This window comes from Lacerta agilis, chromosome 11 (genome assembly GCF_009819535.1).
Source record: "Lacerta agilis isolate rLacAgi1 chromosome 11, rLacAgi1.pri, whole genome shotgun sequence".
Classification (NCBI taxonomy): domain Eukaryota; kingdom Metazoa; phylum Chordata; class Lepidosauria; order Squamata; family Lacertidae; genus Lacerta; species Lacerta agilis.
The window spans coordinates 54,039,582-54,067,256 of record NC_046322.1 but is presented as its reverse complement, the minus strand read 5'-3'; the positions used below and the strand labels follow the sequence as shown (position 1 = coordinate 54,067,256).

At 39.8% G+C, this 27,675-nt stretch overlaps 1 protein-coding gene across 1 annotated transcript in view; it reads left to right on the top strand.

Annotated features, from left to right (window-relative positions):
• Nucleotides 1-27,675, top strand: part of AOPEP (aminopeptidase O (putative)) — a 171,106-nt gene that overhangs the window by 66,014 nt on the left and 77,417 nt on the right. Inside the window, exons 10-12 of the mRNA XM_033164197.1 lie at nucleotides 5,725-5,734; nucleotides 11,337-11,397; nucleotides 27,362-27,424. Coding sequence (XP_033020088.1) covers nucleotides 5,725-5,734; nucleotides 11,337-11,397; nucleotides 27,362-27,424 — 134 coding nt within the window. The remainder of the gene's footprint in view (nucleotides 1-5,724; nucleotides 5,735-11,336; nucleotides 11,398-27,361; nucleotides 27,425-27,675) is intronic.

Genomic DNA, 27,675 nt, shown 5'->3' with positions numbered 1-27,675 from the left:
CAAAAGAAGAGATGATAAAGGCTGGGGGGGGGGGGGGGAGCAAAGAAAGCAAATTACTTTCCAAAGATAAAATGTTAAAGTTATATTTCCACAGTGGGGTGTAAGTGGGAATACCACAGAGAGGATGTTATATAATTGTTCAAAAATAATAATTCAGCTTGGTAGTTAGAAATATTACTTGAATCAATGTAGAGAAATGTGGAAAGGAAATGAATGAAATAAAATCAACACTTTCCCCAGTACAGTATGGCTTCCAACATTATGCATATAAGTTTTTCAGGAGAGAAACACAGTGAGGCTCTCTGTGTGGAATTTGCAGAAGCACATTGCCTTCCCATCTACTCATTCTCAGGCCTAGGAGGAAGGGGAGGACATCAGCTAAGTAAGGCTAGAAGGAAGAATCATATCAAGGTGAAAATAACCTCATTATCATGATAGATTTTACTTAGCTATGGTTACCAAAGCTGGTAATGTTTAGATTCTCATTGAGCTCAGTAGACTTACTTCCTACCAAGCATGATTCAGATTGGAGCCTTGGAAACCTATGGTCCCTAACTGTTGGTTGAAAACAAGGCAGCAAAATGCATTATTTCAGTTACACAGAAAGTATTAGATAGGGTCGGAGACTTGAATTTGTTTCAGATAAATCTGCAGGCTTGATGCGAAATCAATTTGCTTAGCAAATTACACAAATAGTGCAAAATGTTGGAAGATCTCTGCTCATAAGGCTATTAGTCATCATTGTAAGATCATATTACAATGGAGTTGCTAATCCACTAGACATTTTCTTTTGCGCCCCAGCAGCCTGCTGTGAAATGTGGGTGTATAAACTATCCAGCTGTTGTGACCAGATGAAACTTTTCAAACATGCTCCTAACCCTGAGGCAAATGTTTACTAATCAGGAGTTTGAAAAATTGTCGCCTATTGTTTTATAGTTATTGTAGATGTGGCAGAAAGCCCCTGCTTAATTTTATATTTGGTTTTTCATGCTCGGTTCCAAAAAAATATGTTTATTGAGAGGTGGGGATTGTTGCATAATGTGCTGATGTCCCAGGATCCCCATATTGGTGTTATGATGAGCATCAGAACCAAGGAAAGGAAAGGAGAAAAAGATACAAATGCATTTCTTTTGTTGCCCTTTCCCAGCATTACATCCAATTGTGTTGCAGCAGGCTGCATTTTTAACCTTTTGATTTATAGTGTTTCCTGACAGTAGCGCTGTAGCATAATTCATTTAGTAAGCATGCAATCTGTGTATCTTGGGGGGGGGGGAGAGAATGTATTTCTTGCAATGATGCTGGGATATAGTTCAATAACGCAAGATGAGATGGGAGCTCAAGGTACCCTTTAGATCGACAAGATCTGAGTTGGGTCTGTCAACAATGAAATGGGATCAGAGACAGGAGGAAAGGGAAATAACCCCCCCCCCTTCCGGTAGCACCTTTGAGTCCAGCTAAGTTTTTTATTGGTATGAGCTTTCGTGCGCATGCACACTTCTTCAGGTATTCTTCAGGTACCGTATTTATTTTGTTTCAACTATGGCAGACCGACATGGCTACCTACCTGTAACTAGGAGGAAAAGGATTACACTAAGTTCTATATCTTCATATATTTTATCAGCTTTGGCATTATTTGAACCAGAATCAACTAAAGCCAATGGAGATTTTCTACCCTGACCTTCACATTTAGGAATCTATTACTTGAGGATAAAATGCAGCCAAGTCCAGGGCTTTTTTTCTAGAAAAAGAGGTGCTGGAACTTGTTGAGCTTTTTTTAGGGGGGGGGGGAGCCCAGCCAAACTTGTTGAGATTTTTATGACACAAATTGCTGGGCTGCAACACTAGAACTCACCAAAAAGCCCTGGCCAAATCCATATTTGGTCTCCCACAAATCTGTGGTGAGAATTGTTTGGACATTCTCAAGTGCCATTTTGCGATATAACATCTTGGTTGTGTGTGCCATGGGAAAATTATAGTCAGTTTTGAGCTCATTGTCCAGAGATTCTGAATGGTAGATTTGATTATTTGGCCTGCATACCTCTGTACAGGTAATATATATATGCACACCTAGACAAATGAGGCTGCAAATGCAGATTTTTACGGGTTACCTAGCATAAATATGAATAAGAATCTTTAACCAAACATCAGATGCAGAATAAATAACAGTTTTAAAAGGTTTTAATGTTTAGTATTCCTCTACACCATAAAAAATAATGGGATGGATTCCCAGCATTTAAAGCTATGAAGAACAGAGTATAACATCTAAAGTATAAATAATTGCTTGCATTCTGAATACTAGCCTTGTTTCTAGTGGCATTTGTAGTATTTTTCCTAGATCTGAGCCACAGGTGCAAGGAAATGACTTCACATGTGAAACATTAATCAGTTTGCTTTTTTCTCCTTCATTTTGACTGCATGCTCGGTATGTTTTTAATAGTAGTTTTTGTTTATTTAGTTGAGTAGCAAGAAAGTCTGGAATTTTAGGGCAGGATTTTTTAAAGTCCATTCTGGTTTCTGTGAGAGAATCCATTGACTAACACCTTTCGTTGAAATTTGTGTAATGAATGGAGTGTTGGTAACTATAAATAAATAGAAATGAGTATGACTTGTTGATTCCACTAGTGCAGTTAAGGTTGATGTTTAGTTTGGTGATGAAAAATGAATATCTTGGGGATAAAATACTTTGCAGATTGTAACATCTGCTTCAACAAGTAACCAGCTGTAGTACTGATTCATTTGTTGAGATCATAATTTTGCATCTTATTATTGGTTCAGTCTTATTAATATGGATGCTAAAATATCTTAAGCTTTTCTATTGTGTGTGAAAGTGTTCTACAAGTTCCATTTTAACTGATTCTTATCTTCATGGAAAGTTTTTTTGCTAGCTACATAGAGTTTTCATAATTCGGTTAAAGTAGATATACAAGCATGAAAATGAATGTGTCTTCTTTGTTCCAAGAAACCATAGAACACAGCAACTGCAGAGTTGATTGAAGCTTTTTCTGTGACTAAAACCTCATCAGGCAGACAGAAATATTTCCTCCATTGGATCATTGCATTGCATTTTAATATTTAGACAACTTGGGATTATTATTGTTTGGCTAGTTAGGATCAAATTTGTTTGTATTCAGTGTCTCCATCTGTCTGCCAACAGGAAGGCATATTGTACTGGTGCATTTTGATAAAAAAGACTACCCTGATATATTTGACTCTGCTGGAACAAAAAGAAATGAGAACGTGTGCAACAACATTTTGTCCTTAGCAATTGTTTTATCTAGATGTGCCTTACAGAGATAAAATATTTTCATCATGGTATGCATCCCAGTGATTAGCCCATCCTTTAAATGAATCAAATATGATTACAGTACAATTTAATAATATGTCAGTTCCAAACATTCCATTCTGTGTTCCAAAGTTTATGACACACTTTAATGTGACCAAAAAAAACCCAAAAAACCCCCCCACAAGTCAAAATTTGGCTATGTATATGAAGGGCTCTGCAGATAGAAGACTTAATTATTAATGATGGGAGGAGGATGTTCCCACGGTCTAGGAGCAGGTTCACCTCCAACTGCTCTAATAGCACCCCAAAGTTCACCCCTTTACTTGCTTCCAGAAAAGTGTAAAAGTTGGCATGTACCACACATAGAAACATTGTGGTAGGGAAAACAAAAGTACCCCTCGGGAGTTCTGTAACCCCTTGGGTCCTTGCAAACACTTGCTTTACTGCTTCATCATTCCTCCTGCATCCCTATCACATGATCTCTTGCACTGTCCCAAAGAGCCCTTCAACCTCCCCCCCGCCCATCTAATTTGGAGGGGCAGGGGCTGCAGATGAAGAGGAAATATTCAAAAAACATGTTCCTTGCCTATTCCACTGATGAAAGCCAAAGTCAAAGAGCCTTCTGTCGTTGAGCAGCAGCACTGATCCAACCCAATAACAGTACAATAAACAAATTACATATTTGACTACACAATAAGAATAGGCAGATTGCATCCTTATGTAGTGGTGATGGTGAAATTGTGTTTGTCTAGATATAAATATTTGTTTTGGATAGTGTAATTTTGAATAGGCTATGCACACAAAATATAAATATAGTGATATACAGTAGGTGGCTTTGTAATGTTCTCTCTGTGGTTATTAAAAGAGGCTCCTCATGAGGCCGGAGGAACATCGCCTGGCTGTGAGTGCTGAAGGCCGCTTCCTGCAAGGCCCTTTCCACCTGGCCTAGGAGGCGGGACCCAGACTCACCCAGCCCTACTATGTTAAATATGTATTTTGTAGTTGACCTCCTTTGTAATGTTTTATTTTGAAATCTTTAAGATGATATTTTAGTTTTCTGTTATGTTGCTTTGACTGTATACTCTATATTTGACTTTCTTCAGATTGTTTTATTGATTTAATATGCTGTAAACTGCTTTGAGATTTTTCTTAAAAATATAAAGCGGAATAGAAATTTAAAATAAAATAACAAAATACAGTGAACGCTCGGGTTGCGAACGTGACCTGTGCGGGAGGCACGTTTGCAACCCGCAGAGTTTGCAACCCGCAGCGCCACGTTTGCGCATGCGTGGGTCGTGATTTGGCGCTTCTGCGCATGCGCAAAGAGCAATTTAGTGTTTCTGCGCATGCGCGAGCTCCGAAACCCAGAAGTAACCCGTTCCAGTGCTTCTGGGTTTGGCGCAGTGTGCAACCCGAAAACACGCAACCTGAAGCAGCCATAACCCGAGGTATGACTGTAATGACACTTAAGCCTTTGAAATGTGAATTATTTATACAAGTGGGACTTGCAACAAAATGTTGCATTGTGGTGTGTTTCCACTCGAGGTTGTAGCAAGTTATCCTGTCCCTCTTCTAAGTCACTCCATCCCTCTCTGTTATCCCAAATTCCACATTTTCTTATCCTTCAGCAGTCAGCATTTGAAAGCTGCTGGGCACACCGAGTCCTCACTGGGCCGTTTTGGGATTTTGTCTTTTTAAAATATATATATCAAATCATGATGTTAAATAGGTATGCAAATCATGGTGTTTCCCCAAACCAACTTGGTGCTGTAGTGGCTGCAGAAGGATAGGCACCCACACATGAAGTTTGGAAATACAGTAGAGGGAATGATCCACCCAGCACAAGTATGTGTGTTTATAAATTTCTTACTTATGACTTCATATTTTGTTCCTGCATTTCGTCTTCTTAATTTTCTAGTTGCCATTGCTAGTGTTCCGATCTCTTGTGATAGCTGTCTGTAAGCCTTGACATTATATCCACACATCTATTTTAAATGTTGTAAAACGGAATAAACAGTTAAAGTATTGTTAAGTGTGTATTTTTAAATTCATGTTATTAAATTGTGGTCTTTGTTACTCTTCCAGGACTTTCTTCAATTTATGACTGCAGGACATCCCACAGCTAAAAACGGTAAGTCGGAATCAGCCTGAGAAAGACAAAGAACATAATGGGTATATATTCAAAATGGGTTTTGTCTCCAGAATCTCTGCAGATGAAAAGCTTGTATAATAATCTTCCATCAACTTATACATGGACAACAAAATTTAATGGGTGGAATTCAGCGTCATGCTGTTACAGATAGCATGCAACAGAGATATCAGCATATCAGCTTGCCAATGGAACAATTACCCCTCCCTCTTGTGCTTTTTTTTGCCCCTGAGCCAATTTTGGGGAGTGGGCAGGGGAGGGAGAGGGAGGTCCCTGTTGGGCATAGTAGAAGCTATGAAGGGGTTTGTTAGGTGGCTTCTGCCCAATGTGTTGGTCATGTCTCCTATCTGATAAAATAAACAAGGGTATTTATTTTTATTTATTTAGTATGTTATACCGCCCTTCACCTGCAGATCTCATCTAAGCCACTCCCAAGAGCTTACAGTGAATTGCACAAACCTTGTGGATGCATTCCTAACAGGTTTACTTGGGAGTAAAGCTATGGACTTACTTCTGAGAAGACAGGTATGGAATTTCACTATAAGCTTAATTAGTATCATTTGTTTGTAGGAAAAGAGAAATGTAGGCAAAGAGAAATCATGGAAAGCGTTTGATATTCTAAAACTGGAAATAGTTTGTAGGTCCTTGATTTAAAAACACTTCACAATTCTATGGAAACGTCTAGCCTCACTGACACATAAGCAGGATATCAGTGATATCAGCTAATTCTTTCATTAGGAAATCCTTTTCATATTCTTTATACATAAGTGATATTCAATGGTTTGGTTTAAACCGTTTATCATAAAGCAGACTGCTGGATCACCAACAGCCATGTTTTGTATAAAATTTTATTCTACTATTAATTTGTTTCTGCTAGGATGATTGACTATATTGTGGAAGCTTTTGTTGTGAAGCCCGGTTTATAAATAAACATTTGTGAAAAACCTACATTATTAAATAATATGGATTCTAACCCCCAATGTTGGGGGGGGGGGAATCGAGATACCTAGTTCATTAAATTAGTATGTTTTGATTTCATTAATGTTCTTAGATCTTGAATAAACTTGATTCTCCCATTTCTTATTTGTAATCAATTTGATTTGACATTGGAGGCCAGTTTGGGATCTAAGAAGGTGCCAGAAACATTTTAATTTTAAATACGAAGGTTGTAATAGCTGTTTATTCAACTTCCCCCTTAAAAGTATGGAGAAGTTTTTAGTTTATGATAATTTACTGTATAGCCGTGAATATGCTGCCAGCTTTATATATGGTGAAAAGATACAGTTGTGATGCCAAGAGCAACAGAACATGATGTTTGTCTAAAACCACACTTTCACCTGCTCCTTGTAGTGGCAACCCTATTTTCCCACTCATTGCTAAAACACATTTCATTTGCTAGTATAATATGGGAGAAGAGTTATACTTTGTCATCTGAAATGAAGTATGTGCATAATGACCAAAATATTTGTCGTTATTGGAATGTATTCACATATTAAAAATATTGGTCAGGATTCAGAAAGCCATGCAACTAGTTCTGTGAGCCAAAGGGAATTTTGGACTTGGGGTTCTTGTTTTGTTTTTGGGGTTTTGTTTGTTTTGTTTTGGTAAAACCAAGCCATTATGCTTCATGGAAGCTTCTTCTGAAATCAAGGGGGTGTTTCAAAACCAGCTTGTGATAGATACTGCATTGGCAGCCGTTGTTCAAAGGAAAATGTCAAAATTCCACTGGACTGGTGTGAAATTTTTGTATGACTTAAGCAGTTTTGGGATCCTAGCCAGTATATTTATTCAGTCTTTCCAATACTGAAGCTAGGAAATGTGTTTTTCTTGGAAGGGACAACACATTCCCAGTTTCCTTTCTTTTTTCAATATGCATCTGCGATCATTTTGAATCATATTCCTAAGATGAATTTTGGCAAACCTTGTCCTAAATTCAACAGTTCACCATTATTGTGGTCCCCAGCAATCACATTCTGTGTTGTAAGTGCAAGGGAAATATCTAGACCACTTAATGTTTATACAAGGAATACTGTTGCATCGTGCTGATCTGCTTGCAATAATTATACAGGGCACACTAATTATTTTATGTGGCTTATTCTTTCGGCATAAAGTCATTCTTTTAATATTGGATATCTGAATCAATAAAGTGAAACCAAAGAGATTATATAGAGCCATACACCAACTGCCATTCTTTTTGTATTGTTGGCTTGCACTGATAAACAGTTGGCTGCATTCAAGTGCAATGAAACTACATATATATCTTCATATACCTATATGCTTTTATACATTTAACAAGGGTTGCTGATCCTTGGCAAGGGTGCTGATCCATGCACTGGCAACTGTGAACCAGTGGTCCCTATGCTCTGCAGCACCATCCCAGCCCCGGAACACAGCACAATCTCAGCATTGGCTACAACCAGCTGATAGGGAAAGAAAATCTCCTTGGTATGTGGAGCTGCATTGGCTGGATCCCAGGTGCAGAGGGATGTTTGGTGCCATGTCTTTGACTGTACTACCAGGCCTGCCAATGTAGCCTGTCTGTGGATTCACTGGGTGCTATGCTGCTCATTTCAGTAGATCTTACCGCTTTAGTTGCTTATCTTCATTTTTAGGGGAGGAAATAATGTTTATTTCTGTACAACTTGTGCAGCTTGTTAGTTTCACTTTAAAACTAACACCTGCTCTTGGCAAAATGGTAAACAACTTTTTGACACACTAGTGCCAAAGAGTTTTTAACTAGTAGTGTCAAGTTATTGCTTTTAACTTCAAAATCTTACCTTCAGATTACGGTATGTTCTTATTGCTCAGAATTACTGTAAAATGGGCGTCTCAAGTTATTAGTATTTAACGAAAGCCATTTCAAATATGTTTCACATACAAATAGCATATACTCCCTCATAAATGGTATCATGAGACATACGTGTTAAAAATTCTACACCTAAAGCAACTAATAATTACAAGTAATTCAGTGCTCTGTGTAAATATGGAAGAAAAGTTTTCTGGCTTGTGAGAAATTTTCTAAAAGGTGGAATATAAAACAACAGCAGCAGCAACAACAACAATTGTTTAATTAAATTTGTATACTGCCCTTCATCCAAAGATTCCATGGCGGTTCACAGCAGAAAAACATAAAATGCAAATGCAAATAAAGTTCAATCTATATTATATGTGCTTACATTCATCTTTAAATACAATAATTTCCATAGCAATCAGACATGTGTGGTTGTAATTTCCTGACTTTTTTGTATTCTGAGGATGTCTAAGTGTTTTTTCTAGGATACTTAAGGCACATGATCTGATGGGGAAAGGCTAGTGTTGAAAGAAAACTCTATAACTGAGGCGACCAGTGTTCTTAGTCAGTGGGTTGCCTCCATGGTTCAGCGGAAGTTCATTCACCTCACTAGACATTACTGAGCCATTTCTGCCTTCGCATGACCATGCCTTGAAAGAAAACTTTTTGCACTGCCTATGAATTTCACTTCTGTATTTCCAGAATTTTATCACAACAGTGGATAGGTGTAGTTGCTCTTCTCTTCCTATTTTCTCTATTCAAAGCATTTGTTTTAGCTATTAATTAAGTATGACTCTTCATCATCTTGTCTGTTTTCTAAGTTATAAAACATAACATGCTATGCCAATATTGAAATATTTTCTGCTTGTAAACCAGCATTTGTCTATTTGGCTATATTTCTCTATCAGTCTTAAGATGGCTTAGTGTCACAGCTTATTCAAAGCAATCTTGGCAATTATTGTTTTTTGAGGATTTTCAGAATCTTTAAACTATTTCGCAGGGCTGTTATTTTAGTGCAATCCTGGAAAACCTACAAAATGGTTTATGTCTGCATGTAGATACAGCCTTTATATAGGAATTATGGCTCCGTTTTTTCAAGGCTTTGCACAGAAGTCAGTTATTGGCTGCTTCCTTTCATGCAAGTTGGGACACTAAATTTTTTGTCAAATCTTCTTACCTAATGCCATATCCCATTATTTTCTGAAGCATCACCCAGCAGTTTTCAGGGTGAGCAGTAGACTTTAGTGAGTAGGGGGGATTGGTGACAATCCTTGACTAGTGTGAACAAAAGTGCTTTCCTTTAAGTCAAAGCCACTGTTGGATACAACACTTTGTATTTGGCACATGGGTTGCATCCAGGGGGAGCTTCTTCCATCTGAGGAATGTGATTTCTCTGTCTCAGTTGTACAAATCACACAAATTCATTATTCTTTGTTAACAGAGCCTCCTTCAGAGGCTTGCATAAATTAGTCTACAAAGTACTATGTTCATGGATGGCACTGTATGAATCATAATCATAATTAACAATATTAAAGGGAAAGGCACACTTTAAAAAATGAATTCATTCTTTGTTTAAAATCTTTCTCCTAAGTTGTGTTACTCTTGTTACATCTGGTTAATGGACAATCTAAGTGTCTGGGAAAGTGCTGAGTTTATAAGCAAATGCTAAATTACAGCTCCTTTGACATTCCAGGAAATGCTTTTTACTTTTAGCTTGCCTTATCTAAATATTTATGAGGAGACAAGGTATTCCATGCACTGAGAAGAGAAGAGATACAGAACCAAGTTGCCCTGAATGTTGGCTGCCTTTTTAACTTGGTCCGTGTCATCTCACTTGTTCGTTGCTATATGGTGTGTGAACAGTGGAACAAACATTGACAGCTAATTACAGTTTTTAAATTCTGTCAGTTAATCTCTTCATTGCCTTCCCTTGCCTGCTTTTGTCCAGTCTGCAGGGGACATGTATCTGGGAAATGCAGTTGAGGGACAGGAGTGCAGGGAAGAAACAGGGGAGAAGTTCAGCACCTCTTACCCACCACTGCCATCCCCTCCCCACCATTTTTTAGATGTTCAGCAGAGAGCTGGGTTTCCTGGCCTTGGCCTTTTGTCAAATGCCTAATTCAACCCAAAGCCTTCCTTTTTCCTGCTATTTCAGCTCCTTACCCACACATCTTAGAAGGCAATGGAAGGATGAAATTAACTAGAACAGGAGCTTCTGGTCTAGTCAGTTCCCATCCTTTTAAGAACTTGAAACATATTATTGCAAAAAAAAAAATTTTTTCTGGTGAGATGTGCTATGCATTCTGGACAGTATTCAGTACCCACAGTATAGCAAAATGAAAACATTTGCTAATCATATTTATCAGAACTTGTTTCTGCTTTTCTGTAGCACAGTTAGAAATATTATGAAAATCTGGGGCGGGGGGATTGATCACACAATGGTGGAGAAGACAAAATGTATATATGCATCATGGCCTATAATAGCTTTACAATATCAGCAGTTATTTCTAATCTGTTATATGAACCTATTTTTATTCCCGCTGAGTGTAAATATGGAAGCCTTTGCCATTTTCAGGCTATTATGCTTCAAAAGTGCATTCTGCATTTGCTTGGAATAATTGATGTGATATAGGGGTGTATTTGGCCAGCACACAATATTCTTATTTTAGAGTCTAAAGCTAAAGCTATTGAGATTAGATTAATTAGTCTCAGGCAGTTTTTTACTGCCCATTTCTGATTTTCACTTAAACAGATCCTCATTCCTTTCCACTCTTCTTGCAAGCTGAAGAGGAAAAGCCACACAAAAAGAACTGCAGAACACCTGTCCATTCTTTCCAAATGTTTCATCAGTGCATATGAGCTTCTTAAACATATGTTGTCAGCTTCCATAACCATTGAATTCATCACTCGTTTTTACATGTACAGTCCAATCTGCTTTTCATTTTCAGGTGTCATGATCTCAGACATTAGTAATTAGAAAGGACAAAACCAGGCTGAAATCAGTTTGAGATATCACTGTTTAGATTGCAAACCTAGTTTCTAACAAAGTGTTGTTTAATGACATACTTTATGTATGTTCCATGAATAAGGTTAATTTTTAATTTTCTTGGAAGGTATGGCCTGTCAGTTGAAAACATTTTCCAGAAGTGGCTTGACTGCACAGGAATCCCAAAGGTAAATGCAAAATATCTGTTCTGAATAGGATCCAGATTATGAATTTGTTGAGCATGTTTTTCAAATTACTGTTTGTATGGTAACAGGTATGGAATAAAATAAAAACTTAGGTTTAATGATATCCACTCTAGGTCTTTAGGTTGCACACATATGGGAATCCATTTTATCAGTTGCAGATTTCATTTTCTGTCTTCCTCAAAGAGATCCCGCCAAGAGGAAAATCTCTTAAACCTTATTTTATTACTAAACATACTATTCACCGGAAACTGTTCTATTGCAGTATTGTAGTGATGCTTCACATCTTGTTTTAAAAAGAGGAAGGTATCAGTCTTGTGGATTACTATTGCCAAACAAGGGGGAAATTAAAGATTTGTTAAATTTTAAATTTATTAACTGTTTTGTCTGTAGTGAGGGTTGTTAAATGGTGTGCAACCTTTCTGAACATTGTACTAAGTACAGAAAGTTTTGTGTAAGTCTCCAAAATTCTTATTAGAAAATTGACTTAATTCTCAAGCACTATGTGGTAGTAATATATCAATTATATACAGGATTCCCAACCACCTAGCCTCTGCTAGATCAGGAAATGCTTATGCAAATGGATGTTGTGCTTATGGTTCCTGATTTTAGCTCCCTTATCCAGCACCAGATGCTCTTTATGTGGTTGCCATTGCTGGACTAGGAATTCCATATGCACCCTTTAGCAGATTTCTGACATTGTCAGCTTTGACAGAACCAATCAAAGAACTGAAACTGCTGAACAAGTGATTGACAATGTCTCATCTGACAGCATCAGCCAGCTGGTGGGTGGGTAGGTACATGTAGATCAGTTTTGGAACTGAACTATCTCTGAGCTATCTCAGTTCTTAAATACTAATTTCTTAATTGTGTCCTTTGGGGGCAGAGGATCCTGGATGTTGGGCTATTTAGACTATTGTGTGTGTGTGTGTGTGTGTGTGTGTGTGTGTGTGTAATTTGATACTTGCTTGTTTTAAATACCACAGAATAAAGTATCTAGGCAGTGAACCTAACACATCTATAGGTAAAGGTAAAGGGACCCCTGACTATTAGGTCCAGTCGTGTCCGACTCTGGGGTTGTGGCGCTCATCTTGCGTTACTGGCCAAGGGAGCTGGCGTACAGCTTCCGGGTCATGTGGCCAGCATGACTAAGCTGCTTCTGGTGAACCAGAGCAGCGCACGGAAACGCCATTTACCTTCCCGCTGGAGCGGTACCTATTTATCTACTTGCACTTTGATGTGCTTTCAAACTGCTAGGTGGGCAGGAGCTGGGACTGAGCAATGGGAGCACACCCCGTTGTGGGGATTCGAACCGCCGACCTTCTGATCAGCAAGCCCTAGGCTCAGTGGTTTAACCCACAGCGCCACCCATAAAATAAAACATAAATCCATAAAACAGCATAAAAATACTTAACATTTGGACAGCGAGCCACAATAATGTGTGTATTAAGCTATATATCAGAAAAGGCTCTTGTAAACAGAAGGGCCTTAAAAAGGCATTCAAAACAAAGTACAGATGGTACTTGCTTAATATTGTATTGTCTGTCTGTCTGTCGGTCTGTTTATCAGGTTTCTCACCTGCCCTTCAACATAAGGTCCCAGGGCAGGTTACAATAATAGGATATACAGCTATAAAACCACTGCAATGATAAAATATCTAAAACCATTCCAAATGGAACAAGAACAATGAATAGTCAAGGATTTCCACAACTCAGGCACAGGAACACCCCAAACCAGACTGGTATATTTAACACCCCAAACCAAACTGGTATATATGGAGCAAAGGGGGTCCAAAGCTGTTTATGGCTTTATACACTAAGACCTTGAATTTTGCTTGGTGACAATAGGTAGACAGCCTTAAGACAAGGTGTTATATGCAGTTGGTGGGAAGTCTGCATCAGCAGTTGGGCTGCTGCATTCAGCACTGGTTGCTGCTTCAGGATCAAACACAAGAGAAGCCTCACAGAGTATGTTGCAGTACAAAGCAATCCCAACCAGAACCAGCGATTTGCCTTATCTCCTGGATATAGGAACCACATACAGGTTCTCCTCCTTACCAGGATTCAAGCTCAGTTTATTATAGGCTGTTATGAAGCCCATCCAGGCACTGGTCCAGGGCTTGCACAGCCTCACTTGAGTCAGATGTTAAATGTTTAATCATTATATATTTATTTGTAAATTGCTTTGAGACGCAGGCTTGCCTGATAAAGAGATATAGAAGCCTTTTAAATAAATAAAATAGCAATCACCAACCTCCAGATGTTTGAGACTACAACTCCCATCACCCCTGACTGTTAGCTATGCTGGCTGGGTATGATGAGAGTTGTAATCATAAACATCTATATGGCACCAGGTTGGGGAAATCTGCTGTAGATAGATGCACGGTGCCTACTGTTTTGTGCATGCACATCTAAAATAGTACATTTATATACAGTGGTTACTTTTATATTTCTAGCTACATAATTGTAGATCCTGCACAATGCATAGATCCTGCTTTGTGTGCAATGGCTCCAGGTACATTTTTCTGGTCCCAGCCTCACAAAGCGTCTCAAGGCTCGTGTTGCGTTGGCAGTGACGCCTGGTGTGGCAAACCACGCCACACTGCTGGTTGAGGGGGCAAAGAAGGAGAGAAGAGCATAACCTGAAGAGGAAGAAGGGTGCAGAGTTCAGAGGCCTCACTCTGAGCTCACATGAGCTCTTTAATCCCTTCATTACCTAATGAAAAGTCTCCCTTCAAAGATTGCTCACTTTATTTTGTCTTCAGTGTAAACAAGCACCATCAAAACTCCTCACAACCATCCAATATATGGGACCATTTAATATTCTGCGAATACTAGGTGCTACAGCTTTAGCAAATCTAAATAGCATCAGTTACATGGATGGAAACCACTGAGAGCCCGGTGTAATAGCAGTTTGGGTAATTTATTTATTTTTAAAGAAACCCATCACCCAATATATAAGAGACTTTTCCTACATAAACTATATTCTGGCCTCACACTTGATGGTGCAAGTCTTGAATAATATTTTTGCTAAAAACAAAGCCTGCTGTCAGGAATTAGGGAAGGTGCTGCTTTGTTAAACCTTTCCCATTTCCTTTTGAAGGCTTCTCCTACAAATTTGGACGTGTTGTACTGGTCTCCCCCCATACAGCAGCAAGTTTGTCTAGTGACTGGATTGCAGTAAGGTTTTCCTGTGCATCACATTATATGCATGTGCTGAAAAACAAGCAATTGTGTGAGACACAGAAGATTTCAGGAGGGCATTTCCCTGAAACCTGCTGGGCCTGGGTTAAATAAGGTCAACTACATTGTGTTGTTGAATTTACTGTTTATCAGATCAGGATGTACTGCAGCCTCATGAAGTGACTCACCACAAGAGTAGCTTTTCATCCTCCACTAGCCTAATAATGACTTAATGCCAGCAACTCTGGTCTGTGAGTGTAATTGACATGGAGTAGTTCAGAAGCAGCTGATTTTAGAGCTGAAAAGAACCTATTAAGCAATGGTGCAGCCTTACATTCCCCAACACTCCTGAAATCAACCATTCCAGTTTTTTGTTCTACTGTTTGCTCTTAAACATCTCAAGAGCTGTGGTTTCTTTGCATTCTTTGAAACACACTAGCACAAACCTTAATCATTGAACAAAGTTGTTTTCCCCCCATTCAACATACATTTTCTCTTCTGTCATCTGTTTACTAGTGCACCACCCAAACTAATGGATGATGTTAAACTATGCACAAACAATTGCCATGCCCACTTTAAGCATCTCTCAGTTGTTCAAACAAGTCACAACCAACCCAGCCCTATAATCAGTTCATATAGTTGACTAAATCCTCTTTGGTTGGCCTATGTTTTCTCCTGTCTCTGCTGGGAATGCTGGTGGTTTTTTGTTTTGAAAAAGACATGAGTATGTTCGCTCTTTTTTGTTTTTGTGACCATTACTACTACTACTACTACTACTACTAATAATAATAATAATAATAATTTTATTATTTATACCCCGCCCATCTAGCTGGGTTCCCCCAGCCACTCTGGGCGGCTTACCGCATATATCTACACATAATAAAACATCAAACATTAAAAACTTCCTGATACAGGGCTGCCTATTAAACTATGTCTGCAAATGAGGGGAAACGTTTATCTTCCTCATGCATCCACGCTAGCTCCTTTCTCTTGAATTCCAATCCTTTCCCATTTTTTGCAGAGTTCCACATTGCGACTTTTCAGTTTAGAAAAAAAGGTAAGGGGGACATGATAGAGGTTTATAAAATTATGCATGGTGTGCAGAAAGTGCATATAGATAGCACCCCCAATAATACTAGAACACAACGTTATACAATGAAGCTTTACACTTGCTTACGTCAAATCACATTTTCCATTTTAATGATCATACACCTAGTTCAGAATGATATTTTTGTAGTTCCTCATAATCCCCCACTTTTTGTTACCCCTGTGAAGAACTTGATGTCATTAGCAAATTTGCTCAGCCATAGCTCCTGATCATTATACATAACTTAATACTGTGACTTGGGGGAATACACAACTGAACACCCATCCATTCTAAAAACTCCATTTATTCATGTTCTCTGCTTTCTGTCCCCTGACCAATTACTGATCCATAAGTGGATTTCTCCTATTGCATGACTGCTAGGTTTCTCTGGACTCTTTGGTGAAGGACTTCATTGGCAGCTTTTTGAAAGCCTGAGTACACAGCTAAGTACACCTGATTATTTGTATCTATAGGCTTATTGTCATTTTTTTTATTAAAGATTTTCTTGGTTTACAAACTGTATATAATGTCTCTCGTATTTTTCCATAAAACATTTTTACAGATCAATTTTAGTCGTTGAGACATTAGGGAGGGGGGGGAAGAAGTGGGTGGGAGGGTGGGGTGGGGAGATGATGTTTCTATTTTCCTTAATATATGTAGGAGTTGGTATCAGCGTCGCTTGTGTTGGTTCTCTGTTGTTTGCTTGTGTTTCTTTGGCAGTGAGAGGTCGCAATCGGTGTAGGGTTTGATTGTTCATTTGTGGTTGGCTGTGGTGATCTTTGGTTTCCTGTGTGAGTGGGGTGGGTGGATGTTTTGGGTCAGGTTAGCCATATTGATTTGTATGCTGCCGGTAGATTTTTGTCATTGTCTTGTTGGGCTGTGTGTGCGATGAAGGGGGACCATACGGGGGTGAAGGTGTCTTCTTCTGTTTGTCCCCGTGCTAGTTTTAGGTTGCTGGTTAATTTTTCTAGTAGGGCTGTTTCCCATACTACTTGGTACCATTGATCCATATTGACTCCTGATAGGTCTTTCCAGTGTCTGGTTATGATGTTTCTGGTTGCTGAGAGTAGATGGATTATGAGTTCCTTGTGTTGTAAGTGGGCATTATTGTCTTGGAAGATGTTTAGTAGGGCTTATTGTCATTTTAACAGGTTAGTTAGACTAGATACATATTTACAAAATCTATGCTATGTCTTCAGCAAGACTTGTTCTATGCGCTTGGTAACCATATCTTTAAAAATGCATTCTATTATTTTTCCTGGAGCAGACATCACATGAACTGGTCTGTAATTTCTTGAATCTCCCAGGTTTCCTTTTTTAAAAAAACAGTATTACACTGGCCAGTTTCCAGTCCTTAAATATGGATGCTAATCTTAGGGACAAGTTACATATTTTTGTTAGAAGATCACTGGTTTCACATTTGAGTTCTTTAAGAACTCTTGGGTGGGTGCCATTGGACCCAGTAACTTGTTTGTTTTAATTTGTCAATATCCTCTGATTTGTCTTTTGATTTGTCTCTCTAAATTGCCCCTATTTAGGTTTATCTTCCCATAGAAGGGGAAGATTTTAACCATTTTATTTCCTTTCGTTATTTATATTATTTTTAATAACAAAGTAAAAACACTTTATATAGCAAAATAGTGCAATTGAAAATAAATAAATAAATAAACACGTCAATACTGTAATTAAAACCTGCCAGTGGAAAAGAAACTGGCACTGAGAGAAATTAAAGAGGCCATTAGCCACTAATCCTTCAGTTTCGGCCAACAGGAAGCCATAAAATGAGCTGAACCTGCAAACGGGAAGCTTTAAATTAGAATTAGAAGGGACTTTTGCTACATGGACTTACTTGGGAATAGATTGATCTTTGCCATGATAAAATACATTCATTGTTGTATAATAGTGGTATATTAAGTACTGCATGAAACCACTGTTTCAGGGCCAGCCTAATATACTTTACTGCCTGAGATAGAACAGCAAATGACACTCACCCCTCCCCAAGTCAAGTTACCCAAGACTGGCCAAGTTATTTTGGTACTTGAGGCAGGAAATCCTACAAGCACATCTAATCAATTAAATAATCAACCATTTGTCACCCTTTCATGACATCCCAGATCAGCGGTTTGGGGGTATCTGTTCATTCTGCCCAATAGTAGCACCAGTTCTACACTGTTTATAGTTCGCTTGCAACAAATTATGAATATTCACTACTACCTATATATGAAGGCTGTAATCTAAACCTGTAATTGCCCAACTTCTGTCGCCATTTTTTAATGAATGAAGCATAGGTAAATGGCATTCTTCCAAATGTCAGGCCCAAACATTTCCCTACTGATGTTCACAAGGATCTTTATGTTCTCTGTTAATGGAAATCTATAATCTGGCTGCAGTAACTGGTTACAGATCTTTTCAGCAAATCTCTGGTTTTGTTTGAGCTGCCTCTTGGACATTTCAGCATGAGTAGGAAACTGAGTTAGCGCTGAGGTATAATCAGCTATTATTGTCTAATTATGGTTATTAGAAATCTGTCCTCCAGACTTTAGGGAATGCATTTACCAAGTAAGGAAAGTTCTTAATTTTGTTAAATGCCCAGTCAATTCAAGGTATATATTTTTGCTGGAACATGTTCAGTTCATTATATATTTTTTACTTTTAAAGTTTCAACATAATATAAGTGATGTTGGAAAATATTTCTTGAATTGATCATAACCTTTGCTGTTTCCTAGCCTGAGAGAATGCCGAATGAATGCATTTTGAGAATGTCAGTACAATCCTTTACACGTGTCTATTCAGAAATAAGTCTTATTGAATTCAGTTGGGTTTACTGTCAGGTAAATAGGCATAGCGTGGGATGCGGGTGGCGCAGTGGTCTAAACCACAGAGCCTAGGGCTTGCCAATCAGAAAGTCGGCAGTTTGAATCCCCATGACGGGTTGAGCTCCCGTTGCTCGGTCTCTGCTCCTGCCAACCTAGCAGTTCGAAAGCATGGCAAAGTGCAAGTAGATAAATAGGTACCGCTCCAGCGGGAAGGTAAATGGCATTTCTGTGTGCTGCTCTGGTTTCACCAGAAGCGGCTTAGTCATGCTGGCCACATGACCTGGAAAGCTTGTCTGCGGACAAACGGCGGCTCCCTCGGCCACTAAAGCGAGATGAGCGCCGCAACCCCAGAGTCATTCACGACTGTATTAACTGTCAGGGGTCCTTTACTTTTAAATAGGCATAAAACTGTAGCTCAAAAGCATATTTTCACAATATATAAGTTATATTTCAAAGTTGTTGGTGGGGGGGTTCTGTGTTTTTTATTTAGTTAAAATTGTCAGATGTATTCAGCAGAGAAGTAAAAGCCATGCTGCTGGATCACCACTCTTGCTCAGATTTATTGTTTGGTATTTTTTCTCATTGTTTCTCGTGCCTTTCAGACACTTTGGTTTTGAACATGATTTATCTGCACACAGTGAGGACTGTTAAACTGAAGCAACCATCTAAAAACCTCCTTATTTGTGTAGGTCAGATACATTTCCCCAAAATGGGTAATACAGATTTTCTGCCTAGTAAGCATATTTTATAACACATCATTTGGAGACTATTTCCCTTTTTTCTGCTCTACTGGAGCTTAACAGTCTATCCAGTGCCTTAATTTTGAAACTTATACTCACCTACACTTAATTTTTGCACCACTACACTATGGATTTATACACTGAAGGTTACATCCACTGGTTCCATAGCCAGAATGCAGCTTGTGCACGCAATCTTTCTCTTCCCCCTCTATAGCTCCTGTAGCCACAACACCTCACCAGAGGGTTGAGGACCCTCCTGACTGCTTTGAGAATTTTCTGATACTAGGCAGAGGAATCTTGCATGCAGCAGAACACTTCTTGTACAAGGTTCTTCTGCCCAATTTCAGGAGATCCTGCCTCCCCTGCTGCTTAGGAGGGGTCCCAATCTTCTGGAGAGGCTTTGGGGGGGCTCAAGAAAGAATGGCAAATCTAGTCCAGCATCCCGTTCTCACGGTGACCAACCAGATGCATGTAGGCAACTGGTTTTTAGACACATTACTGCCTGCAACTATAAAGGCAGAGCATAGCCTCCATGAATTAAGCTACTTTCCAGAATCCCCCTCTTGGATGCCTTTTTAAAAACCGGTGTTACAATGGCTGATTTCCATTCCTCGGGTATCTGAGTTCTTTGAGAACTCTTGGGTGGCTGCTATGTGGACCTTTGTGGTTTGTCAGCTTTTGTTTTGTCTAATAGACTATACCTTGTCAATTAGGTCACCACAATGTGCCTCAGACTGCCCTCCTGCAAAAGTTAGTTCAGGCACTGGGATCTGCCCTATATCTTCTGTTATGAAGTCAGGTTCAAATAATTCATTCAGCTTCTCTGCTGAATCCCTTATCCTCCTTTAGTACACCTTTGACTCCTTTGTCATCCAAGGGTCAAACTGCCTCCCTAGATGTTCTCCTGCTGTTAATATATTTAAGGAATGCATTTTTGTTCTGAATGTTTTTAACAATGCACTCCTCAATTCCCCCCCCAATCCCTTACTGTCTGCTTGCATTTTTTCTTTTTGCCTAAGTTTGTGCTCTCCCCCCCCCCTCTTTGCTTGGACAAGACTTCAGTTTTTTGAAGGAAGCCTTCTTGCCTCTAATAACTCATTTGGCTCTGCTTGTTAACCATGCTGGAATCTTCTTGGCCCTCACTTTTCTTGATCAACGGCATACACTCCAGTTGATCTTCTAATGCCATGCTTTTAAAAAACTTCCAACTTACAAGTGCTTGGAAGTGCTTTAACCCTCTTAGCTTCAACTTGCTTTTTACCAATATCCTCATTTGGGAGCTTAGTTCACGGTGGGTTCATTGTTTCTTTTGAAACCAAATGTGACCATATTGGATTTTCGGGGGCAATTGATCATTTATTTACATGTGTATTTAATTTAAAAGCATTGTAGTCACTGCTCCCAATTAGCTCAAACTTCCATCTCATACCAGGTCCTGGAACACCACTCAAGATTAAGTCCAGGTTCACTGATCCTCTGGTCGGTTCCATGATGAACTGTTCTAGGGCACAGTCATTTAGGGGATCTAGAAATTTTCCTTCATTGTTATGACTGGAACACATACATAGCCAGTCTATGTGAGGGTAGTTGAAGTCATCCATTACTACAGCATTTCCACTTTTGGATGTTTTCTTGATTTCATTCTTCATTTTAAGGTCTCACTTCCTGTATATCCTTCCCTGTCCTTCCTCTGAAGCTCATATCCAGATATAACCAAGTTGTACCATGTCTCCCTGTTTTACCAGATTTCTGTTATGCCCACTATATCAAGGCCATCCTCTAAGACCAAGTCCTCCAGTTTAAAGTTCTCAGTTCTCTGGCATTTAGGTTATCACCTGTAGTGTGTGGGCCTCTCTGAATTGCTATTCTGTGTCCCTGCACTGAAAATGCCTAGCTCTATGGCTCCCCCATTTACATTTTCATCAACGTTATCTTCATCACAAGGGAGACTGGACCCTCCTCAGCTCCTGTCAGCTTCCCCCCTGCAATCAGAGGGAGGAGGAGAGGGAAAAGATCAGTTGTACAAATTGTTTTCCATTTGTACAATCATTGGATACAATCCAGAATTTAGATTTAGCACATTGAAGCAGAAAATCTAGTTATGAAAACTTATTGTTCCTCCCCCCATAAAACAATGAGGTACAGGAATAAAGGTATAGTACACCTGAGGCAGCATTACTCACAAGAGCCTGAAACGGGAACATGTGTTCTCTTTCCTGAATAAGCCTATGAACTGGATCCCCAAGGTGTTTATGGTAGCTTTAATAAAGCTTGAATATTCTTTGTGGTTCGCCTTTTTCTGTTAATCACACTGCTGAGCACAAAAGCTGTGTTATGTGCAGAATGGTTGAGTTTATCCCTAGTAGAAAGGAAATATGTTTGGTATCTACAGAACAATAAGAGTTTGCTGCCTGGCTGGTCAATGCTGGATCAAGTTCACATTCCCAAGCTCCCTCTCTCCCACCTACATATGCAAGGGGTGGAAACACAGAGGAGGGAGGAAAGATCCGTTCTTGCACAGGGATATGAACTGAGACTTTCCTAATATGGACACAGCTGAGCCTGCATTATATTAAAAGCCTATTTTAATCTGTGCCTTGCAAAAACATCCCAAGAAAAGCAAAGAGATTAGCTACCAATTAACTCTTGCTTTATTTTCTTTGGCCATCCAAAACAATTCAAGAAGAAGAGAAATATGCTGCCCCTTAACTGCCTTTATTTTAGAACACTTCTGCAGTCGTGTTTCTCGTTTACTGAAGTTCTCACACAAATATTCAGTGTGAACATTTCCTCTGTGTACAGTAATAAACAGTAAAACACACACACACACACAAACAGTAAAAAAGGAACAATAAATTTCAGTCACTTGGCTGCTGATATATAAAGTATATAAGGTGGCTGTAGAATTTAATGTGGTGGTGAATAGCCACTCCAGGCTCCTAGCTTCTGTTCTCATTGTCCTAAGAAGCAAGAAAATACCTCCCAGAATTCAAGCAATATAGCTCCACAGGGCAATGTATGTCAGCTCATTTCAGAGAAACTCTTATGATGGCCATTTACAGTAAATACTTACACTCCACCCCTTTCTAGCTCTTTGCCAAGATTTTCAGTCTCTGGAGACTTCTGTCATGCCAATAAAAGAGGGCAGCTGAGTTCACTTCAGACAGCATGACCTTCCTCAGCACTGACTGTTTTCAGCATCAAAGATCCTTGATAGATTGAAGTGGAGACGGTGCGGTTGCAAATACAATAGGTATAAAGAGATGCCTGCCAATGATAGCCTTCTATTGATTCTAGAGATGTTCATTAGCAAGCATGGCCACAAGCACTTCAAAACACTTCTGTAGTTGTAATACAGATCTATTATTTCCAAATTATACAATACACGTATTTGGGTTTTTATTATTTAGATGGGATTGGCTAATAACAGTAAATGACGCTGGCCATATGTGACCCTGTTTAGATGGACACCATGCTACAACCAAATGTTTATACTGTACAAGCTTAACTCTTATTTCTAAGCGTGATTCTTGAGTATGTTTGTGGGAGATCATAGGCACATACAGAAAATGTTGTTGGAATTGTTATTTTATTTAAATCATTTTTATGCTGCCTTTCTACCTAAAGAGCACGCAAGTCAGCTTACAAATTATTTAAAACAGTAAAGGGGGCATTTAAAATTACACTGAGTGACGTGTTTTATTTTTTATATGTAGACCACTTAAACTGGGTACTTTGCAGGGAGGCAAGGCTCACAGTCCAATTACAACTGAGATGCAAATGGGAAAGGGAGCTGGGAAACTATGTGATGTGCTGTATTCCAGCCACTCGCAGTTTACTGCATCATTCAAGCTCCTCCCTTAAAGAAAGAGCTAAATGTGGACTCAGGCCTGGCTGATGACAGATACTACCCAACAAATCCTTGGGGAGAAACCATACCTTCATGGCAGAGCACGTGTTTTGCATGCAGAAAATCCCAGGTTGAATCCCAGTTAAAAGGGTCAGGTTGCAGGTGGTGTGATGATGATGATGATGATGATGATGATGATGATATATTACTTATATCCTGTCCATCTGGCTGGATTGCCCCAGCCACTCTGGGTGGCTTCCAACAGAATATAAAAAACATAACGAAACATCAAACTTTAAAAACCTTCCAATGCAGGGCTGCCTTCAGATGTCTTCTGAAAGTCATATAGTTCTTTATCTCTTTCACATCTGATGGAAAGGTGTTCTACAGGGAGTGCACCACAATTTCAAATTGATATTTTTATGGTACGTTTCAAGACTGTTCAGAACTCAAGTGATTTTCACTTTTTCTTAAGACTAAGAATATAAAAAATAGGCATGCCAGCTAAGCTCTTCACTTTGAGGTGCTGTATCTTCCTGCTATGCCAACACACACCCCTGTTTAATGTGATAACCCATCTCATTCACTGCCACTGTTCAGTATAAACTGGTGATCTTCCCGGAGCCACCTGTTTGGCTGCTATTGGAAGCAGGATGCCACACTAGATGGACTGTGGTCTAGAAGGACAGCTCTTATTATTGGTGTGTCCTCATATCCTATCTAGAACTCATATCTCCTTTTAGAAACAGCCTTTTCCTTGCTGCAAGGATATTCCCATTGCTTTGATTCATACGCACATCCAGTTATGTCTGCACAATAACCACACTATGCTGGGCCAGTACTGAGACAGTGAAATGCAAAATGACTGTAGTAACCCTAAGGATCAGGTTGTGAGACTTTAAACCTGCTGGGCCACAGGAAGAGCCAGTGTGTCGTAGTGGTTAAGAGCGATAGACTTGTAATCTGGTGAACCAGGTTCGCGTCCCCGCTCCTCCACATGCAGCTGCTGGGTGACCTTGGGCTGGTCACACTTCTTTGAAGTCTCTCAGCCTCACTCATCTCACAGAGTGTTTGTTGTGGGGGAGGAAGGGAAAGGAGAATGTTAGCCGCTTTGAGATTCTTTAGGATAAACCGGGATATCAAATCCAAATCCTCCTCCTCCTCCTCCATGCAGTTTTCCCATGTCCTACCTGGAGATGGGGGTTGAGCCTGGGACCTTCTGCACGCAAAGCATGCTCATACAACCTCTGCCCTCTGAGCAGTTCCTAGCACTAAATAAAGAAATGTTAACATTAGTAATGTATGTATCTTTCCTGTAGCATTTCTAAGATAGAAAGTGAGTCACAGCACTGATTTGCATATTTTGAACATGTTGCATTTGTCTGAATAAGGGAACCTGGAACCTGCTCATTCATGAAGCTTATCAGTCACTCTGGGACCACATTATGTGAACTGTGTGAAAACTACTTTTTCTACAAGCATTTTGAGTACAACTAAAAGACCAAACTATAGGGGTGGGGGCTAATCACATGAATTCCAATTAAGTGGAATTAAGACCAATCTTAGGTGGGTCACTTCAGAAAAGTAGTTTCCATTTAGCACAGGTAAATATGTATAAAGAGCACCCTCCAATTAGTGAGGTTGGGTTAACTCGCTCAAATCTGCTCAGTGAGCTTCATGGTGGAAAGGGAATTTGGACCTGGTTCTTCAGCATCCAAATGCAACTCTCTAGCAAACTGTGTAGCTAGAAGTGGGACTTAGTTCATGATGGGTTCTTTGTTGTTTTGGGACCTGAAAGCATTGGTAAATCGTGTACCAAACATATGCTTTTCAACACCCTTTCCTTTTATTATTGACTTTTTTTCCTATTAGCCTTTGCCCATGAAACTGCATAATCGTTAACAAGTAGCAGCTTTCAGTTACTACTTGTATCCTATTATATGTAAAAATAAAAAGCTGAAATAAGATTTTCTACTGTGATATCTCCATTAAGTCATTCTTCTTTGAATAATATATTTCATGGTAGTGTTGCTTCTATTTAAAGCAAGGAGTTTGATCTTGGCTTTGATCTAAAGCTTTTGATCTTGAAAGGTTATTGTGGTAATAAAGAAAAGGGCAGGACAGTATCTTTTTAAAAACTAAAAGCAGTAAATTTAAAGAGGTGGTCAAGATTTAGTGTGCTCTCATTTGACATACATTTATGTTGTGACATCTGTTTGTAAATGCATCTGAATTCTATGTAGGAGAAAGTCTGCTTTGTCTGACTTTTCAGAAGTACAGATTTCTTTTTTGACCTTTCAGGGAATTCATAAATGCACATGTAATTTAAGTGTGCCAAGTATAATTATTCCAGAGTTATGTTATTCTTTGCACTTAAAACTGGAAAATATGAAAGCACAGCCCTAAATGTGAAGTTTAAAAAGTCCAGCTCTTCGTTGCCAGTGACTTCCAGTGGTTTGAAGTTTTCCTTGAAGCCATCAGTTTAGCAAGCAAAGAACCTTGAGTTTTCATGAGTATCATGAGTCTAGACATGTTTACTTGGTAATGCAAAGTTCAGTTGCATTTACTCCCAAGTAAGTGTGCACAGTATAGGGTTGCAGCTTTAAAGCAAAGCACTGGCTTTGCTGATCTGAGGCCTGATGGAGGAGTCAGCTGTGGAATGCCCATGACTAATAGAAATGGCAGGATTCCAGTTGCAAAAAGCAAACTTAATGCTTGCTTTTAAGATGCACTTCAGAGTCTCCATGGGATTCATCTGATACAGTTCTGGATTCCATAGAGGTCAAGGAGGTATCTGGAGAGGGGAGTTTTGAATTATTATTTGCATTGCAATGTATTTTCAGCAATAAGTTCATTAGAAAGTTTGTTAAAATACTTCTGGTTGGAATTAGGGCTGATAATAGCTGCCTGATGATGGCAAATAATGCATTACAACAAGCATTCTAATACAAAATTGAATGGTATAATATTAAATATGTAGCTCTTGCTTTTCTCTCCTCCCTCTACTTCTGCAGCCTCTCTTTTTCCAATCTGTATTTTCAGCTTGTATCCGAAACATATTTATCTGTATATAGCAGGAAATGATTATTTTTTCTCCAACAATGTGAGATTAATTGAGCCGAGCTCAAGCGAGAAACCGTATTCTCCCTTTATGGGCGGAGAGCTGAAGTTGAGAGAGAGAGAGAGATTTGCCCCTGGTTAGGTGGCGAAGGCAGCGCGTGTTCACTTTCGGGGATTTCTCTGTTTAGTTCGGCCTGGACCGCACAATGTATTCCAGGCTTAACGCACTGACTCTGCTCAATCCTCGCGTGCAAGGAAGAACCGACAACCTGCCGTCTGCACGCAGTTTTAGGGAAACTTCGGAGAGAAGAGGGTGGGCAGTTTGCTGGCAGTGAATGATTTCAATTTGAGCATTTTACGCAAGGCAAGTGGAGCTGGGCGCAGAGGAGACAGACAGACGGACGCTATTACATTTGAATAGTGACGTGAGCCGCGACTGCCGAGCGAGCGGCTCGAGAGTAAGTCCCCCCCCGTACCTTTTGGCGACGGGTTGAACAAAGCCGATCGGTCTCTGCGTATACCCTTAAGGCAAGCTCCTCCTCTCCTCTGATCTCGGAGGCTGGAACACGAAGACGGGCGCGGGCGCGGGCGCGGGGAGGGGGGGGTCCCTCCTTCTCTCGTAGGTGTTTCGTTTCCTAAGGAGGTCCCTTGTGTTGCGTTGCAAAAAGAGGCACGACGGCACTTCGCTCTTTGCAGCCCGTGTTCGCATCGAGAAGGGGCGTCCATAGCCATCCCTTAACACAGCAAGAATTTCTCGGCCAGCGCTGCTCGCAGAAGCGCTGTTGCGCCCAGGGCGAATGCAACCAGATCCCAACCTTCGCGCGTGCAAATAGGAGGAAGAAGCACCAAACGGAGCACGGGGAAGTTGCTGGTCGAGTCAAGGTAGCGCTTCCTTGCACGCCCGCCTTTCCCTCGTAGTGAAAAAGAAACGAGAAAGAGGTGGGCTAGGCTAGGACTTGGGAAATGTCTAGGTGAGAGGGACTAAATAGCCCGGTTCCCGAGCTCTTTTGGTTTGCTGCGCCAGAGGTAAATAAAGAAGCGGAGCGGTGAAAGTTTTTGCACCAGATCTGGGAGCCTTCTAAAAGAAATCTGTGCATCCAATCTTGGGGAATTTGGAGGCGAGGGGCAAGGAGAGAGCCGATCGCATCCCCCCAAGCGAGCTGCAACCTAGAAAACCTCAGTAAACTTGCACTTTATTTGTCTTTCCCATCTAGCCTTTGCTGGAAGAGAGTCAGGCTTGGCAGGATTGTCGGCTAGCCCAGCAAGTGAACGAAGAGGTAACACGCTTATTTTGGTTCATAACAGTATTTTCTAGGCTTACTGTTGTTTTTCCTTTCCGTGCCTGCCTTGAGTCTTTGCTCTGTAATGTTCCCCTCAATTTATATAAAGAAGAGTGTCACTTTAAAACCTGCTGTTCCTTTAAATTAACTCTGATAATACAAGTGTGCCTTAGTGAATCTATTAGGTGAGGCTGAAGGTGTGAGGAATGGGCACCATTTTTTAATTTTTTAAAAAAGTGAAGCCAGAC